Source organism: Micropterus dolomieu, linkage group LG13 (assembly GCF_021292245.1).
Source record: "Micropterus dolomieu isolate WLL.071019.BEF.003 ecotype Adirondacks linkage group LG13, ASM2129224v1, whole genome shotgun sequence".
NCBI lineage: Eukaryota > Metazoa > Chordata > Actinopteri > Centrarchiformes > Centrarchidae > Micropterus > Micropterus dolomieu.
In genome coordinates this window covers 22,718,635-22,738,563 of record NC_060162.1, presented here as the reverse complement: position 1 = coordinate 22,738,563, position 19,929 = coordinate 22,718,635, and the positions used below count along the sequence as shown (strand labels likewise).

Genomic DNA, 19,929 nt, shown 5'->3' with positions numbered 1-19,929 from the left:
TCTTGAATGGCCCAGCCAGAGCCCTGACTTAAACCCAATTGAGCATCTCTGGAGAGACCTGAAAATGGCTGTCCACCAACGTTTACCATCCAACCTGACAGAACTGGAGAGGATCTGCAAGGAGGAATGGCAGAGGATACCCAAATCCAGATGTGAAAAACTCGTTGCATCTTTCCCAAAACGACTCATGGCTGTATTAGATCAAAAGGGTGCTTCTACTAAATACTGAGCAAAGGGTCTGAATACTTATGACCATGTGATATTTCAGTTCTTCTTTTTTAATAAATTTGCAAAAATTTCTACATTTCTGTTTTTTTCTGTCAAGATGGGGTGCTGAGTGTACATTACTGAGAAATAAAATGAACTTTTTTGATTTTTGGAAAATGGCTGCAATGAAACAAAGAGTGAAAAATTTAAAGGGGTCTGAATACTTTCCGTACCCACTGTATATACATACTTCCCTGTGATTACATTTATTTTTATTTTTCTGCCAATGGAGCTCTTTCTTTGTAACTAGCCCATAAAGTAATTCCAGTAAGTCATTTTTATATTCCTGTGTGCATTTGGCTCCAACTATTTTGTTTGTGTTTTTCTTGCTTTCTAAGGCCAGGCTTTATTTGAGAAAATAATATGAATCGATATTAAATGTATCTATAAAACTGTGTGCATGGAAAGCGTACACTCTGGCTCAACGACAAAAAGATTTTCTTGAATGAGAATATGTCACGTTTATCCTTGAGGATTACAATAATTTTTTTAAGAAACAGCAAATATGTGTCTGTGATTAATTTTAAGACTTCATTTCCTAAGAATTGAAATCCACACGTGGGGTGCAGGTGACGTCCACCGGCACACAGACTATCCAAAAGGCAGAGGGAGAGAGTGTGACTCTGGGCTGCAGTTACACACTGAGCCCTTTGGACACTGGAGAACTTGACATTGAATGGTCTTTGGTCAGTCCAGACACCACGCAGAAAGATCAGATGGTAAGAAGCAGAATGAGAATGGTGCAAATTATATTATTGTTGTGTACATAGGGTCTGATATAAAGTATGGGGATTATAAAGCAGAATTTGAATTCACTTGGTGTATGCTAAGACACCCTGTGTGTGTGTGTGTGTTTCTAAAGTTAAATAACAACAACATTCCAATACTTCCAAGACCATGTTATTTGGTTAAAAAAAATGTGGGGAAAATAAAAAGATCCCAGAAATTAAACATCAATGTATCCATTCATTATTGATTTATTCTTTGTTGAAAACTTTATTTCTCATACAGTACATGTTGATGATGGACCTTGCCTGTATTTTTGTTTCTTCAGCTGACCTGTTGTGTGCACTGAATGAAAAGGCTGTGCAAGCAATTCATTTGAATTAATAAATTAGAAGTCTACAAATTAAATGCTGTCAGAATTAACACTAAATTACCAAGTTCTTTCCAGGAAATGACAGTTATGGACCTGTAAAATGATCGAGTTCTTTAACATCACCACCGTATTTGAGTTAATTAGTATTCAGAACACACGCTTAGAAACCTGTAAATATAAGCATTGTTACACATGCCATAATGACATATTTAAAACATCCAATTCAAAAAACACTTACTAAATTATTCATATTCAAAGTATTCTCATCTTCATGTGCTTGTGCATCTACAAGTCTAAATGAGAAATTGGTCCAGGAGACTACTGTGTGGATGAACACCACCATTTTCACAGGAATCTTTTTTTTATTTGCTTTTTAAATTAAATGAGTCATTAGAGTTGGAGACTTGAAGGCATATTTTTTCTACCCTTAGGCAACAGACATTTGATCACAATCACTCTAAGGTTCGTCAAGTTCCAGTATGTGCTGCTTTAGATAAGTGATCAGTGCAGATTATTGGTTCTTGTGCAAATTGAATGCTTTGCACTGCAGCCAAACACTTAAACAGTTCCAGCTCTTTATTCTAATTATTTATCACCTGCTAACTTAAAGCTGCCATAATTGATTTTATGCCAACAGTGGGCAGAGGAACTCCGAAACAAGCTTAGCAGATTATCACATTATATATACTAACAGTTGCCTATTTACACATCCATCAGACAGGAAACATTATCCAGTAACACACAGATCAACACTGGTGTTCATTTGGGCCAGTGTTTCTGTCCTCCTGATCACTGTGAGTCCACTATATGCTGTTCTTTATCTCTGGGGTTAGGTTTCCATTAACATAGGTTTTTTTAACTGCTACATATTCCACTTTCTTCACCAGTAAGTCATTAACTAGAAGTGTACAGTGGATGTATGAGAGCTGCTGAAATCAACTTCCTGACTAAACCAAACAGAAAATTTATAAACAATGAGCTAAAACAGACTAAAAAGCTCCAGGGTGGTAATTCTAGGTGTGTGTCACTGCGAGGTAACCCTTATTAGCTATTCAGAATTGATTGCATATATATTTAATGCACATTTAATTGGTTAACATCAATTAAAACTGTCATTCATAGTCCTTTGTTCACTCTTTGTTGAATCTGTCTTTTTATTTTGTTTTCAATCAGCTCCTATCCTATACCAGCGGCACTAAATACATCCATGGTGACCACGCTCCTACACAAGGACTCAGCTTTGCTGCTCAGGACCCCTCAATGGGTGACGCTTCACTCTCAATTGCTCAGCTGTCACCTGCTCATAGTGCTACGTACCAGTGTAAAGTGAAGAAATCACCTGGAGTGGACATGCACAAGGTGTCACTGGTGGTAATGGGTAAGACTGGTTCATGTGTACTGTATTTTTAAAATGGATGGAGGGTTGTTGTGATGATAATGTTTTTGATAACTATCAAAGGTGCTGTAGAATGGAAAACAGTATTTACATCAGCAACAAAAGAGAGTTCAGGACATGAAAATGACATACTTCCTACTTCATATGTAAATCTTGCGCATGCAAATGACCCTAGAAAAACAGGTGAATGCAAACAAACACTAGATGTTACATAGCATCTGGGATATTTTAAATTTAAATAGTTCCAGAGAAGCGGTCGTATGAGCTCATCGACATGGAGGTTGTTTTGTATGAACAGAAAGTGCTTTTATGGCTATGAAGCCACAGTAAATATTTTCTGGGTTTCCCTCTGATGTCCTCAGACTGCTCTGCCTCAACTCTGTGATTTATGAAGTTTCCTGATGAACAGATTTACTTGTTGCTAATGCTACAGTAACTGCTAGCTGTTGCTAATGGTAGCTGCTGTTACCTGACCTCCAGTGACATCTGACTTCTCGTGCCACAGAAAGTGGCAGCACGACACAGCAGCTCCCTCTTACTTTTCCTAGTTTTTAACCTTTCTTATATTTTAATTTTTTACTTATGCACTAATTGACACTTTATTTATTTGCACATTCTAGCCTTTTTCTTTTGTAAATAGGACTCTTGTGAAGGACTAATTCACGACAACAGTTAACATTACTTGTAACAGGATAACGTTACACAAACAATGGACACAGCGACCACCAAACAACAAAACACCGAAGTCTACTCATGTGAAGAGCTCTTACAGCATCGGGATCGACCTGTTGCATGTCCAAATGAGATCCCAGTGAAGTTAAGGATAAGAAGATGAGGATGTCGTGCTGGCATGACGGTGAGGAACAAGAAGACGGGGAGTCAGTGGAGATACAAGCCATGTCTTCCCTTGGTCGTCATGGGGAACTTCTGCTCACTGACGAACAAGATGGATGAACTCTCGGCTCTGGTCAGCTGGCAGCGAGAGTATCGGGAGTGCCGCATGTTATGTCTGACTAAAACTTGGCTGAATGGGAAAACACCAGATTGCTCAGTGGAACTAGTTCGAGCAGATAGGAAGAAACAGAGTGGTAAGAAGTTGGAAGGAGGACTTGCTGTCTCCAAATGGTGTAACCCAGGACATGTTACCACAAAGGCAGAAATCTGCACGCCGGATGTTGAGGTGCTGGCTGTCGGGTTGAGACAATACTTACCTGCCTCAAGAGATCTGAGACGCCATTGCCATCTCTGTTTACATTTCACCGTCGGCAGTGGTGGTGCACACTTGTGACGTCATCCATGGGTGAAGGCTTTTGCGTCGCCGGCAGCACCCACTCCAGCTCACCTCCCCCTCCTAACAAACAGCTCTCCTATCTGCCCTCCCTCCCCTCCATCTCAATCTTCTCCCTCCACAACCCTTCCTCCACCTTCCCCCCTCCCGTTTCTCCCCTCCCCTCCGCTTCCCTGCCCCTGCACCCCAGGATCAACCAGGATCTACCCGGACATCAGGTTCTGTAAGGACAGGATCATCCCCACCAAAAGGATATGTTGCTTCCCCAACAACAAGCCCTAGATCAATAGAGACATCATATCTCTGTTGAACAAGAAAAAGATTGCTTTCACGGCATGGTACAATGAAGAGGCCAAGAAAGCAATCCAGAGGGAGCTGAAGAGAGAGCTGAGGTGGGCTAAGGACTGTTATAAGAACAGGATTCAGGGGAAGCTACAGCAGAACAACAGCAATGAGGTGTTGGGGGGAGGGGGCATCACAGGTATGAACAGACCAGCAGGAGCAGCTTAGGGGACAAAGGGCCGAGCCAACGAGTTAAACCAGTTTTCCAACAGGTTTGACTTAACCACGCTCTCCCCACCTCCTCAAGTAGCCTTCAACTTTCTTTAGCAAATATCTCCATTCGTCTTGCTAATGTTGAATTGGTCTCTGTAAATTATATTAAACAGAGTACTGTCTAGATCTTCTCTATATAAAAAGTGCAATGAGATGGCTTTTGTTATGAATTGGCGCTATATAGACAAAACTGAATACATTTGAAATAACAAACCTGGATTTAAACATTTACCTAGCCAGGTAAAACTCCTGAATTCCACAGTGAAAACAAATATTGTGCTTATTGTAGAAAGACTCATAAAATACTTAAAATGAAATAATAAACTTATATTGATGTCAAAATGTGTATCTACAATAACTAATCCTCAGTTTCACTGCTCATGCCTAAGCACCAGTGTTGGATAGCAATTACATAAAATATAAAATGATATAATGATAATGAAATGACAGGACGGGCTCTCCGCTAGCTAACATCAGATAGCTCATTTGAAGTTAAATAAATGCTAATTACAAAACTCTTAAGGTAAGAAAGTTAAGTGTATTAAAGCAGCTAGATAGCTCACTACTGACATTAACTTACAGCATCTCCATTAGTGTGTGATGCGCTGGACTGGAGCAGCTGCTGCTGCGAGTGATGCAGACGGAGAAGACGTTCAATTAACGTCAAGGTTAGGAAATGGTACGGTCCATTTTAGGGGTGTCAGAAATCGTACTTCTAGATTCTTGAATATAAGGCATGAGTATGGGAAATATTTTGTAATATTTGTAATAAGAAAGAAAGTAAGAAAGACCCCACTGAACTGTTGTTTTTGCCTCTTTTGGAGGGGTGCAAGCCTTAATTATGGGGGTCAAACCCCCCCCAATCTGCCCCCGTAATTTGAACCATGGCTGCACGGCTAACTGTGTAGCTAACAGCAGATGATGATAGCAGTAGTTAGCAGCTAAAGTAACTGGTCACATACAAACTCCATAAATCACCAAAAGTGGAGACAGAGCAGCCAGAGGACATCAGGTGGAAAACCAGACAATATTTTCACCATCAAATCTGATCCAGTTTCACTAAAATCAGTGAATAAAGTTATGAAGTTTTTGTTCAGTAATCAGTGAGGCCAATTTTCATATAGCAGGTTTTAATTCAGCTGTGCAGCTAGGCCCCGCCCTTCTTCTGTACTCGGACAAGGTGGCCAATCAGAAGCAAGTGGGCTTTAAAGCCCCCCTCCAGCCGGTTTTAACTGCCGTTTTTGGTTGAGGTTAATAGTCGGACATAATACATTACCATGACAACCAAAAACTGACCTGCTGGAGTGTTCACTAACGATATGCTGTGTTAACATCACTGCACTGTAAAGTTTAGTACACTTTACTGTCTGGCAGGAGTAGCTATTACTTACCCATGACAATCAATCATACAGTCGATGGTCCTGTCACGTACTGCACATGATAACTCCCACTACGTTTTATGGTGCGCTTACTTTACCACGGGGGTGTGGGGGTCTATTACTCTGTTGAACTGTATATAAAGACTTCTGATGCCATTACCTCCGCCGATGCATTGGTAAAACGGCCGTCAGTAAAATGCATGTTGCAGACTGTATATAAGACGGTGGCAGGTGAAAGTGCGAGACCTTTTCTGTCATCTGTCCTCCAACACCGCACGCACAAATGCCATAATGAAAATGAACAGCACACTAAACCAAGAGGAGGAAACTAAAGAATAAAATGAAGATCCTCTGTTAGCTAACTTTCTGCAATAAATATGCTAGCTAACTACACCTGGCTAACTACAACTTAGTTAACTTAGCTAACTAAACTAGAAAGACAAACCAACAATCAGACACAAAGAGACATACCTACTGTAAGTTCTTAGTAAATTACATGATAATTTGGTTAGCTAGCTCACAACGATGTTTATCAGTTTGATGCTCTGACTTAATGAGGCGTGATGGCGTGACAGTTTTTTAACGAGGCATGACAGTGCGCCTGCGCAAACTTGGAGAATTATGTATGACTTATGGAATTACTATAGTCATACGTCACAACCCCGTTTCAACAACTAAGCAACTTTTGCAACTTTGAGCACAAAATTAAGCTATTTGTCAAAAAATATTTGGCAAACTATGTGGATAATCAACATTGTAAGGAAGTGACTCAGAAAAATATAAAATATCATAGAAATGTCAAAATACACTGGAGGGGGGCTTTAATGGAAGGGGGCAGAAGCTAAAATGGAATGTTCACAGAGAGGGTGAAAAGAGGTGCTGAAGCAGTGAACAGTTTGAGAAAAATGTTTGTCAGACAACACAGAGAAGTACAGACCATATCAACTCGACAGCAGCTACAGCCCACAAACACACACATTAAAGCAATGAGACAACCTGCATACACTGCTCCGCATAGCGAGCACACCACACACACGCATAAAACTACGTTGCTAGGCAACACTGTGGTTGTTGATGTTCTCCTCTGGAGAGAGGGTTACATCTATCATTGAGTTTGTTATTGTACTCCTCAATCTGCTCTAGTAGCAACTTCTCTGCTTGTTAAGTTTATTCACACTATACATAACACAACCAGTCCAACCTCTCTTCTTCCACTGAGCTTTACAGCGAAAACTTTTGAGCTGAACGAGCGCTCACCAGTGACCACTTTGTCAGAGATTTATCAAAAACAGCAGAAAGACCTCAGACACCTCACTGAATAGAGAATTTCCTCAGAAAATGTAGAAGTCACAGCTAGAGAATCCAGCATGAGCATGTTCAGTAGATCCAGCATGCACCCATGAGTCATAATAATAATTTTGTTACAGTGAGGAGAGTAAATATAATTTGTTACTACGTCCTAATTAGTGGAGGCTAGTTTTGTTAATAAACGTCACACGGATGTCAGTGAGAACCAAGATAATGGCTTTCATTGTTTTGTTCTGGTAAAGAAGAAAGTACTCCCTAAATTCAGGACAAATATTATAATATTATTATATTATTTTATTTATATTATTTCTTCATAAAACTAGACTGAACTTAATTACACACTGCAGTTAGCTAAAGAAATTATTCCGTACTGAGCACATAAAACCAGATTTTTATTAAGCCGTCAACCTTTTCTTGTTGGATTAGGTGGACACAGTTGATTACTCCTTTAAAGGTGGATATGCGATTCTAAACCAATACACGTCTTTATGTCAAATTCAGTGACTATCTCCTCACGTTCTGCTGGCTGTCCTTTCTGTGTGTGAACTGAAAATAACCTGGTGTTTGTACACAGCCCTGGCTCAACACTATTCCAGCCATGATCTGTCCGTCAGGTAACATTAAATGACTTGCCTACGGACTTTCAGATTAGTTTCTGGTTTTCCAAGACATGCTGTTGTTAGCTATGGTAGCAGGAGAGTTGTGAGTATCGCTCTCTGTAGCTGGTGTGCTGGCTATGTGAAACCGCCTCATCCTCTCTGCATGTTAGCTTCTCAGCTGCAACTGTAGCAACCCACAACCTAGCTGTCATACTTGCTGTGTCGTTGTTCTGTATCATGGTATTTGCAATGGAACTGGATTTTTCCAGAATCGCTTACCCTACCTTCACTGTGACTAAAGTAATGTAAAATTTACCTTAATATTATAGATATGTTTGCTTTTAAGTGACCTGAACAGCCAAATCTCGCCAACTTAGTGCAACATTGACACTGAAACCAGTAAACCTACATTTAGCTCAGCCTGGGTCCTTCCACCATCATCTCCAAGCACCATTCAAATGTCCAAGTGTTTAAAGCATAGAGAGTTTGGAGCGTTTTCAGCAAATCATTTCACAGAAGAAACTGATTTACTTTTAAGGTCTTCTCTTTCACACAAATCGGTAAAAAGAAAAGCAGCATTAGATGAAATCAACTCCCCCCTAATGAAAACCAGCTGATATCCGAAGCAACATCTCACATATCAGTAGACAGCCTAAAGCTGTTACAAGCAACACAGGCAGTCCTGAGAACCAACAGGTCATTTTATAGTTCAGGTTCTTTGTATGATCCGGAGAAGGAAAAGTTGTTTAGAAACTGCAGAAATGAATGGATGGGTATAGGATTCCTGCTTTTATTATGTAAGCAGAAAAAGAACACTCTTAATTGAGAGAAATGTTGTGGTTTTAAATGACCCTTCATGTCTAACATAATCGATCTCACCTTAATTGCAACCAATTTTTCACCTTTTTAAAACAGCCCTGTACTCCACGTGTCTGCTTTCTCATCTTTAACTCATCAAGCCTTTATTACACAATATAAATCTATATTTGAATATAGATTTTAAATGTGTAATGAAGGCATGTTTTTTTGCAACTCAAACATTTTATTGGATTTTTCAGTCGTAAAATGCATCATGTTGTTGGTATAACCCATCTATATGTTGTGAATATGTGTTATTAAAGCCAGAATCAAAATGGTTCCTGCAATTTCATCCTGAAACTATAAAGCCGTACAGTTTTTCAAGAAGTGGAATGGAAATGGCAGCGTGAAATTATCCGTTTGTTGCATGATTTCAGCGAGGCCGTCTGTGCCTAAATGCTGGGTGGAGGGAGGGGAGCTGATCGGAGAGGCTGTGTCTCTGCACTGCAAGTCTGCAAAAGGTTCCCCTCCCTTAAAATACACATGGAGGAGAGAAAGTGCAGGCCCCATCCCTGCTGCAGCCACACAGAGTAAGTGTGACCTCTGCTGACGTCATAATGCTACTACACATCAAAGACACATCGCGTGCGTGTATGTGTGTGTGTTGGGGTGGGGGTTGGGAAAAGGTGTTACTTTAGGATCTAATTCTGTGTGAGCAAAATTCAGTGATAGGCAATCCAGGTGAATACCTGAAATAATGATTTGAGAACACAACACTCACATTCTACTTACTTAGAGGGACTCTGGTGCATAATCAGCAGATCATTTGCATTCTCTCCCCATTTCCATTTCACTCTTTTCAATGCAAAATATTTCCTGAAATGTTTTTGACACCGTATACAGTAAACTGCACTTATCAGTGTCGTCTTGCAGCCGGAGACACAACACATTTTGGCTGCATGCAGACAGAAAATCTGTGTGAGCAGATCTTCTTCTCCTAGAAAATCTTCACAATTTAAAAGCATAATTTATACAAACCACAAACCATGAGCCTTTGGAATGTGTCACTTTAACTTATCTACTTGTACAGAAACCTCTTATCATCCCTATGTGATATATTTTCATTGTAGCCCCTTGTATGCATATACAGTATATGTAAAGTATATGTACAGTACATGTGTTAATGTCTGTTTGCGGCTGTGCGTGCGCGTGTGTGTGTGTGTGTGTGTGTGTGTGTGTGTGTGTGTGTGTATTCTCTCAGTCAGTGTGACTGGGGAGGTGAAAATCAGCAACCACTCGAAGAGCCTTGCAGGATTCTATCTTTGTGAGGTAAACAACGCTGTTGGAGCCGAACACTGCAGGATCAACCTGAAAGCAAACAAACGTAAAGGAACACACGCTCACACAGAATGTGCAACATACATCACGTGTGACCCACACCCACGCGATCATGAAAGACCTAGACATCATCTTCTTCTCTCTTTGTAGTTATGCTGCAGTCTCCCCACTGCTTCACCTCTCACACACAGTGTTTTAACCAAGGTGCTGCGTGGATATGTGTGTGGAAACATCAGTGTGTTATCCTTATCCTTATGCTGTCTAATGATGACAGGAGAAGGCCATAGTCAATGGCAAAAAAAATCGCTCTATTGACAGAAGACAAATCTGCTCTTTATCACTGTCTTGCTCAGTCACAAATGAGTAATACTGAAATGGCTCTGCTGCTTTGTTTGTCAACAGGCCCCTTTAGCTTTATGAAGTATAGATGAAACAAGGAAAAGGCAGCAACAGAAAATAGTTAGACTTATTAAAAGCACCTCATCAGTCTTGTTTAGTTGGCAAAGTGTGAAAATAGAGGGAATGTAAAATGTCCTGAATGTCCTGAGGGCAGTCGATGAACAGTAATACCTCTGAACAGCTCTGAACAAGACAGGAAGTAGAGGAATACCAGAGCTGTCTCACAGGGAATCAATCTGGTGACAGTAAGTGCACCAGTAGGGAGTACAGTCAATGATTCAGCATACCATTATGGAATAAATCACCTGTGGGTTTAGACTCAAACAAGGCCTCTCCATTCTGGGGATCCATAAAAAGGAGTTTTCCTTTGTGTGCCTCATGATCTGTGGAGCAGGCCTGACATATTACATATTGCTGAGTCCATAACTTCCGGTCTTAGTGCTCAGATTTCTCGCTTTAGGCAGGGAATCACTTCAAATGCGGGGCGCTGTCCCAGCCCAGAGGTTCCCACCCTGAGACTCCAAGATGATTTACAAGATATATATCAAATTACATCAAGGTTGCTGTACAGAATTCACATTACTTTTTTCCAATGTTTCATTTTTTTGTGATATATTGGATTATTTTACTTGTTTTGGCATTTAAAAATATCTTAATGAAACACTGTGAGAAGAGAATATCACTTTTTATTCCACCATCGGTATGGGTTTAGACAATTCTCATATATTTAGGGCTAATTTAAGGCCATAGAATTACTGAAAAGATGCACTGTCACAAAGCCTTAAAGGAATAGACACTTTTGGGAAATATGCGCATCCGTTGTCTTCGCGGTGAACCAGATATAATGTGTTCATTAGTTAGCTTTAGAGGTACTAGTTGGCAAACGTTATTAGCTCTGGACAGAGCCAGATATTTCCTTGTTTTCATTTTTTGTACTAAACTTAAGGTAGCTTCATATTTAGCAGATGAGAGTGGCACTGATCCTCTCATCTAACTCTCGGCAAGAAAGCAGATAAGCCTAAAATGTTGAACTACTCATTAAAAATATTTCATGAAATGAAAAAGTCATTTTGGAAATAATCCATTTTCATCTATTTTCCATTGTCCATTTTCATTGGACAGTGATATGAGGCATTGTGAGAGGACATGATTTAACTTTAAAGGGTCACAAGCCAAAAAAGCCAGGAACCGCCACACTAGACAATATAATTATTAAAGTATAATGACTTTTTTTATACACTTTGTTCTATTCTGCCACAGAGCTTCTGAGTGAATAATTCCTTGTTATTCCTACTGATTTTACAGCTCCAAACAGAGCAGCAGTGATAGGCGGCACCATAGTGGGTTCTCTGCTCCTCATCTTCATCCTGCTGGTCTTCATAGTGCTTCTGTACTGGAAACTGAGCCACATACATCGCTGTGGGAAAGATTTCTCCAATGAGATCAGGTACTGTACGGCACTGCATCTCAGACAGCAAGGCACAATTAAAGGTGTTGGGAGCTTGATGGTTAGATAACTGAGCTGGTGGGAAGTGGGAAGAAATCCACACTCTGTCTTATCACTAAAATGTCCCATGAGAAAGAAACTTCTGCCTCTGTTAGTGTTGAGTAATTATGTCGGCTTAAAACATGTTGGTGTGCACTTGCACAGGTTTTATATCTACATAAATTAGTAATAATAAGATGTTTTTGGCCGCACAATGGAAAACCTAAAAAAGGAGAACAACATAAACTTAAAAGACAGAGAGGCAATTATAATGTTGTATTACAGGATATAAAACAGCACATATCAAAGCCATTCAGATAAAAATAGAAAAAAATCCCAGACTTGCATTAAAACCAAGAAAGAAACAAATACAGACAGAGACAATAATGTTCTCTTGAAGACTCTTTGAGATTGTAGGTGTAACTTCTCTTAGACTTGCAGCATCAATATACAGTTTATTAAATCTTGGAGTGACGTTGAAAAGTGACATTTCAGAGTTTATGACTTCAAGACATTGCCGCACACAGCTACCGGCAATAGTTCTCTCCAATGTGCGCTCACTGTGCAACAAACTGGACGAACTTCAGCTACTGGTGGGGAAAAACATCTTCTGTTCTGTGCTTCACGGAGACGTGGCTGTGTGGATCAATACCGGACTCTGCGCTGCAGCTGGCTGGCTTCCAACTCTACAGAGTGGATCGTGACACAGAACTCTCCGGCAAAACAAATGGCTGGTGTACCAACGTGACAGTTATTCAGCAGCACTGTTCTCCTAATCTGGAATTTTTAATCATAAACTGTAAACCGTTTTACTCCCCCCGTGAGTTTGCTTCATTCATTCTGGTTGGTGCTTACATTCTGCCGCACACCAACGTGCACGACGCACAGCGCATGCTGGCCGACCAGATACTGTTGTGGAGCAGACAAACCCCGAACTCCCTTGTTATTGTTCTCGGTGACTTTAACAAAGGAAATCTCTGCCAAGAACTCCCCAAATACAGACAGTTTATATGCCTATCACGCCGTCACACACGCTCCACTGGGACACTCTGATCACGTCATGGTCCACCTGAATCCTGCTTACAGACAGAAAATTAAAACTCTGTAAACCTGTAGTGAGGACATCAAAGAAATGGACCAGTGAAGCTGTAGAGGATCTTCAGGCATGCTTGGACTGCACTAACTGGGATGTTTTTTAGGACTGCTACCAACAATCTGGATGAGTTTACAGAGGCTGTGACGTCCTACATCAGATCCCGTGAAGACAGCTGCATTCCAACACGCACCAGGGTGAGTTATAACAATGACAAACCCTGGTTCACAGCTAAGCTCAGACAGCTGAGGTTGGAAAAGGAAGAGGCGTTTAGGAGTGGAGACCGGGCCAGGTTTAAGGAGTCAAAGTACAGGTTTAGCAAGGCGGTGCGAGATGCTAAACAGCTGTACGCAGAGAGACTACAACACCAGTTCTCAAGGAATGACTCTGCTTCTGTCTGGAGAGGATTCAGACAGATCAACAGCTACAAACCTAAATCCCCCCACTCCATAAACGACTCACGCCTTGCCAACGAGCTGAACCAGTTTTACTGTCGGTTTGAAAGACAATGGGACAGACCTGACACCATCCCCCGTCACACCACTGACCGGCCACAGTCCACCATCTCATCCCCCACCTTCTGCCCCTCTCTTACCATCCTAGAGAGGGACGTCAACAGACTGTTCAGGAGGCAGAAACCCCGCAAAGCAGCTGGGCCAGACTCTGTCTCCCCATCCACCTTGAAGCACTGTGCTGATCAGCTGTCTCCGGTGTTCACAGACATTTTTAACACCTCACTGGAGTCATGCCATGTGCCAGCCTGCTTCAAAGCCTCCACCATCATCCCTGTCCCCAAAAAACCAAGGACCATGGGACTAAACGACTACAGACCCGTCGCCCTGACCTCTGTGGTAATCAAGTCTTTTAAGCGCCTTGCGTTGTCCCACCTTAAATCCATTACAGACCCTCTCCTGGACCCCCTGTAGTTCGCCTACAGAGCCAACGGGTTTGTAGATGATGCAGTAAACATCGCCCTTCACTACATCCTCCAGCGCCTGGACTCCCCAGGAGCCTGTTTGTGGACTTCAGCTCTGCTTTCAACACCATCAGCCAGTGCCTGACTCCACCTGCAGGTGTATCACAGACTTCCTGACAGACAGGAAGCAGCACGTGAATCTGGGAAAACATGTCTCTGACTCCAGGACTATCAGCACCAGTTCCCCTCGAGGCTGCGTTCTGTCCTCCCTTCTCTTCTCCCTGTACACCAACAACTGCACCTCCAGTCACCAGTCTGTCAAGCTCCTGAAGTTTGCGGACGACACCACCCTCAGTGAGCTCATCTCTGGTGGCGATGAGTCCGCCTACAGGTCGGAGACTGACCATCTGCTGACCTGGTGCAGCCAGAACAGTCAGGAGCTCAAGGCTCTGAAGACAGTGGAGATGGTCGTGGACTTCAGGAAGAGCACAGCCCCACCCTCCCCCATCATCCTGTGTGACTCCCCCGTCACCACTGTGGACTCCTTCCGCTTCCTGGGCACCAGCATCTACCAGGACCTCAAGTGGGAACTGAACCTCACCTCCCTCACCAAGAAGGCCCAGCAGAGGATGTACTTCATGCGGCAGCTGAAGTAGTTTAGCCTACCAAAGACAATGATGGTGCACTTCTACACCACCATCATTGAGTCCATCCTCACCTCCTCCATCACCATCTGGTACGCTGCTGCCACTGCCAGGGCAGGCTGCACCGTATCATTTGCTGTGCAGAGAAGGTGATTAGCTGCAATCTTCCTTCTCTTCAGGACCTGTACGCCTCCAGGACTCTGAGGAGAGCAGGAAAGATTGCAGCTGACGCCTCCCATCCCGGTCACAAACTGACTCTCCCCTCTGGCAGGAGGCTGCTGTCCATCAGGACCAAAACCTCTTGCCACAAAAATAGCTTCTTCTCGTCTGCAGTTTGTTTATTACATACAGTATCTTCTGATCTTCTGATCTGAAGACAACCTTCCTGATGATAACTGAATGTCTATTCAGTGCAAACAATTAGGAAACACACTGGACATAGTACATTTAATCATTTAAATTACATTTTTTTGGAAGGGCATGGGCAAACATAATTACATTTTTGCAATATTATTGTTATTGCCATTGCACAAACATAAATAAAAGACAAAAAACCCCATAAATTTTTGGCATTTGACTCCTTTCATGACAGGCCATTTGTTTGGAACCACTTTAAACCAGAATACTGTATGTAAATGTAGCTCAATTTTAGCCAGGTTAAATGTCTAGACTGTTGTCTCGTAAATTAGTCTTGTGTTCCAAAACAAATCCAAAAGCAAATAGTTTAATTTTGTTGTGGTTATGACATCATTAGTCTGGCTAATGTTATTTTAGCATAATGAAAATTGAACCATTTTGGCACTAGCTGAGCTCAACTTATCTTTGCCTGCAAACTGGTAACACTAGTAATGTTAAACGGTCAGAGCCCTGATGTCAGTAACATTCTTGAATAACAAGTACGCTAGCTAACGTTAGACTCCATGGAAACACAAGGTACAAGGTAAATTCATATTACAACAGGGTTGTAGCATGTCTACTTATGATCTTATTAAACTTATGAGAATTAATACAAAATTATGAATTTTAATATTCAGAGAATATTAATTCATAAAGCTGTCGTTTTGTGGGGCACCACCGGAGATTTAATTCACCCAGACTCTCCGGACCTCTGGGTAGCGTTTTGATAATTATACAATTATTCACTAGTGAACGGTTAGTTAATAATCGCTCAATTATCTTAAATCAGTCAGTCTAATATCGAAGGGGTAAATTCTTGTGACAGGGACTTGGAGGTAGACAATACACACACACAATTCCTGTGATTATGGTGAAATTTATAAAATAACAAAAGGTGGATATAAATGCGGTTAAATATACATCAAAGAAATAAACAATGGCTAAACAATGAGAATATGGGGTTCTATTGTTGGTAGAATTTGATTCATAGGGCGGAAGAGAACTAATGAAAGTAGTTACATGATACTAACTCTGTTAAATTTGTCTAGGAGTTTTAAGGACTAAAGATAATGGATTAACAGACTATTGGACATCACTGATCACAGAATGCCTTGGTTTGCCTTACTGTGGTTCGTTGGCCTGCCTTGGCCGGTTGCACGGGTCCCCACGCTAGCTGCCCGATTCCTGGCTTTCTGCTAGGGAATTTTCCGGGGGTTCTCCGTGTCTGAATGAAGAAAAATACTCCAGTGTTGACCGTCCTTGGTCTGGCAATTAGGCTGTTCTTTTTGGATGTCCTTTGTTACTGCTGGCGGGCACACGTGACTGGGAGCAGTGTAAGTTAGCTCGCTGGGTGCGTGCCGAAGTGCAGGTCAAGAGGACAAGAGAAGAGAGAGAACAAAAACGAAGAGAGACGAACAAGAGCGTGTGGAGCTGCTTGTGTTTGTTGTGGCGTGGTTCCCAGAGGGCAGTCCTTTGTTCCCCTGAGGGAGGGCTTTGTTTCCGGTTTCCTGAGAGACTGTCTTAACTTTTTAATATGTCTATTTAAAAATCTATTTGCGCATCTTGTAATCAAATATCTTCCCACAATTAAACCTTAATTGTCAAACGGTTGTACCGTTCTTAGTTTTAAGCATTTGATAAAAAGGAAAACAATTGTCAGTAGTTCAACCTTAAGGTTAGCATTTCCTAGGAATCACATCAGATGAGAGGAACTTAACTAGCTTCCTGGATAATATTGGTTGTTACACGTTCTTACTTAGAGAATATAAGCAAGATACACGAATGGCATCAGATTATGAACAGGTAAATACAGAGTGACATTTATACATTAAACGGCATTTCAGAACGATGGCATGTAATACTTATTTTGTTCACTTGGGGGAGCTCTGGTTACGTGAGGAGTAGATATTAACTTTGATTATTCTTTAAACAAACCTTTGCTACGGAGCTGGGAAATTTAGTGATTTAAAATAAACTTGCGCTGGAAAATTAATCGAGTATAGGATGACATTTCTTTATCATATCCTTTCTAAAGGAAGTGTCAGAAAGTGTGAGGAGCATAGCATTGGTTACAACATAAAAGGAGAAATGTCAGTGATCCTTGTTGAAAATTAAAACACTAAAATTAACTTATTTAGATTCTTTTCAACAACAAATATCAACAACATGGTAACATAACTACTCAAATGGAGTGGAGAGACCTAGTTAAGTAATTTAAGGATTATTTAATTAAACAAGGTAATGCTTTGAGTTTTGAGGAGACAGTACTCTTTGTTTACACAAAGGAGTTCAGGGCTGTCCTCCTCTGGCGTCTGGAGTTTCTCACGCCTGGCTGTGATGAGGAGAATATTTTACTTTGATGTGAGGTAATTAAACAAAGAGGAAGGTCAGTTGCCATGGTTATGTGTGTGGGGGGCAGTTTAGGGTTTCCTGCCCTCTTTCCAAAAGAGTTCTGATGTTCAGGAGAAAGCTATTCTCTGGTTAGTGTTTCTTTGTCATTTTAACAGTCAGGTACCGAGCCTTATCTGGTTGCTGCACCAGAGGTGGCAAGTTTTATGATTGAACTGCCCAGAAACAGCACTTAGGGGAAGCAAACCTTTCACCTCCTCCTTTGGTCGCTTCAGCTGTCTGTTGAGGGTTGATATCTCAAACCCACTCCTTTTCTTTCTCTCAGGGAGAGATTTTATTTGATATAAAATGCACAAATCCTGTTTGTTCACAACAGGTTTGTAAGATGAGATGTAGTTTGTAGTTCCCTTTATGTTATGAAGCAAATGATGTATACAACAATTGTAAAATGATACATAGAAATAAGCTATTTTGCATGGTGCAGTGCTGAGCCTGGGGGAAGAAGCTGCTCTGTAGTCTGGTGGTGCGACAGCAGATACTTCTGTATCTCTTTCCAGAAGGCAGCAGGGTGAACAGGCTGTGGCTGGGGTAGGTACTGTCCTTTAGTGTCCTTTGGGCTCTGTGTAGGCACCTCATTGGTACCAATGATCTTCTGAGCAGTTTTAATCACCAGCTGCAGAGCCCTCTGGTCCTGGGCCGTGGACATCCCATGCCAGTTTGTGATGTTTCCAGCCAGGATGCTTTCTATTGTTCCACTGTAAAAGCTGACAAGAACATGGCGTGGGAATTTTGGCCTTCTTAAGCTTAAACTCTGCAAGATTATCAATTTCCTCCTGATATGAAGTCTCATCATTGTTTGAAATCCAGCCGATGACGGTGGTGACTTCCACAAACTTCACAACAAAGTTCCCTCCATGTAGGTTGTTGCAGTCTTGGGTGTATAGCGTGAACAGGAGGGGGCTGAGCACTAGAGTGGAGAAGATGTGACCGCCAATCTGAACTGTCTGGGGTCTGTCCAGTATTGAGTTGCAGAGAGTGGTACTAAAGTCCAGAGTTTTAAGTCTGCTGATCAGTTTCATGGGGGAGATTGTTTTGAATGCTGAGCTGAAATTCACAGCATTCTGAAGTAGGTGTTGGTTCTGGAAGCAAACTGGTGAAGGTACAGGCTGGCTGGGATGTTGTTCTTTCAACATTTTGAGTCATGTCTATGCATTTTCAGCTTTTCACGTGTCATTAACACTGTAGGAGATGTCGCATTTTATGAATTTAGAGGGGTTAGGGATACTCATACTCATCAGACTGAAGCTACATGCAGAGGTCACCATCATGGGTACTAGAGACTTTTTCTGTAGTATATTGGAATAAGTTACCTTTGCACAGCAAATCAAAGCATATTGAAGGGATTGCCACGAAATTTAGTGCAGATGTCCATGGTCCCTAGACAACTGAGCAAATGTTAAACTAACATGCTGAAGTGTGAAAACAGAAAACATTGCCTGCTAAACATCTGCAAATAATGTAAAATGCTTACATTAGCTGACGTTATTGTTTAGCTCCAAGCACTCTTGTACGTATGTACAGCCTCACAGAGCTGCTAGCATGGCCGTAGTTGTTCATTTAGATCTGAAAGAGGCTAGATTTTGGGCACAGATAAGCTTTTTTTCTTCTTCTTCTGGTTCCATCTGCATGCAGTAATGAAATACAGCTTCGACATGTTTATTTCATACTTAAGGTAGTAAGTGGTCTGCTTCCTGAAGTTCTAAGGGACCTACTACATTCTAATTCTTCAAGCTTATCAGAAACCCATTTTGGCTGTTAACTGATTTCTGATCTGCTTTCCTTGTTCTGAATGCACTGCAGTTGTTTAATTGTCTTTTTGAGAAGACCAAACAAGAGACCGTTGCAATAATAATATCTATTTGTTGCTATTTGCTTTAGATAATAAATGATGATAGTTACTGCCTTGATGTGGCTCCTGAAGCTAATAGTCTATTAAAATAAAAAATCTTCTGAATTTATAGTTCTGGAACAATTACTGGTAGGTCAAATGAGCTGTAATGGTAGGTAAATGACACAAGATAAGAAATGGGATGAACAATTTCAAGTGGCACATTATACCTTTCTTTGCTACAAATCATTTTGAAGAATATTATCAGTTTTTCAAATGGTAGACATATAACTCCACAATCCACAGGTATCTAATTTGCACATTTTCGAGCTGATAGTATTATTTTAATTGAGCTCTCGCTCCTCACTGAAATAGACCAAACAGTGTAATTAGTTGTATAGGGCAGGTTTTCTCAAACAGAAGCTCCTGGTTCAGCCTCTTCTACGTTATCAGTGAGCAGGACGCAGAACGCAGAGCTCCTCCAGGGCAGATGTTCTGCTGCTGACCTCCCATCCTGACATCTCTGAGTGGAATTTCTTCCATTGCAAATAAACAGTGTCTTCCCCTCAAACATGGAGTTATGGTTATGGTTATATGCAGTTGAAAACAGCCCACATGCTTTCAAATTAGATGTTTAAATGGGAGCAGTGTCAGTGTGGGAGGACAGTGTTGTGTACAAGAGACAGATAAGCACTTCAAGCCATAATCCTGATACGAGCTTCTCCATATCT

General features: G+C 41.3%; 1 protein-coding gene across 1 annotated transcript in view; it reads left to right on the top strand.

Moving 5' to 3' along the window:
• Positions 1–10,619, top strand: part of LOC123982275 (coxsackievirus and adenovirus receptor homolog) — a 12,197-nt gene extending 1,578 nt beyond the window's left edge. The window contains exons 2-5 of the mRNA XM_046067715.1: positions 811–986; positions 2,540–2,744; positions 9,127–9,279; positions 9,951–10,619. Of these exons, the coding sequence (XP_045923671.1) occupies positions 811–986; positions 2,540–2,744; positions 9,127–9,279; positions 9,951–10,177 (761 nt within the window). The 3' untranslated portion in view covers positions 10,178–10,619. The remainder of the gene's footprint in view (positions 1–810; positions 987–2,539; positions 2,745–9,126; positions 9,280–9,950) is intronic.
• Positions 10,620–19,929: the final 9,310 nt, after the last annotated feature.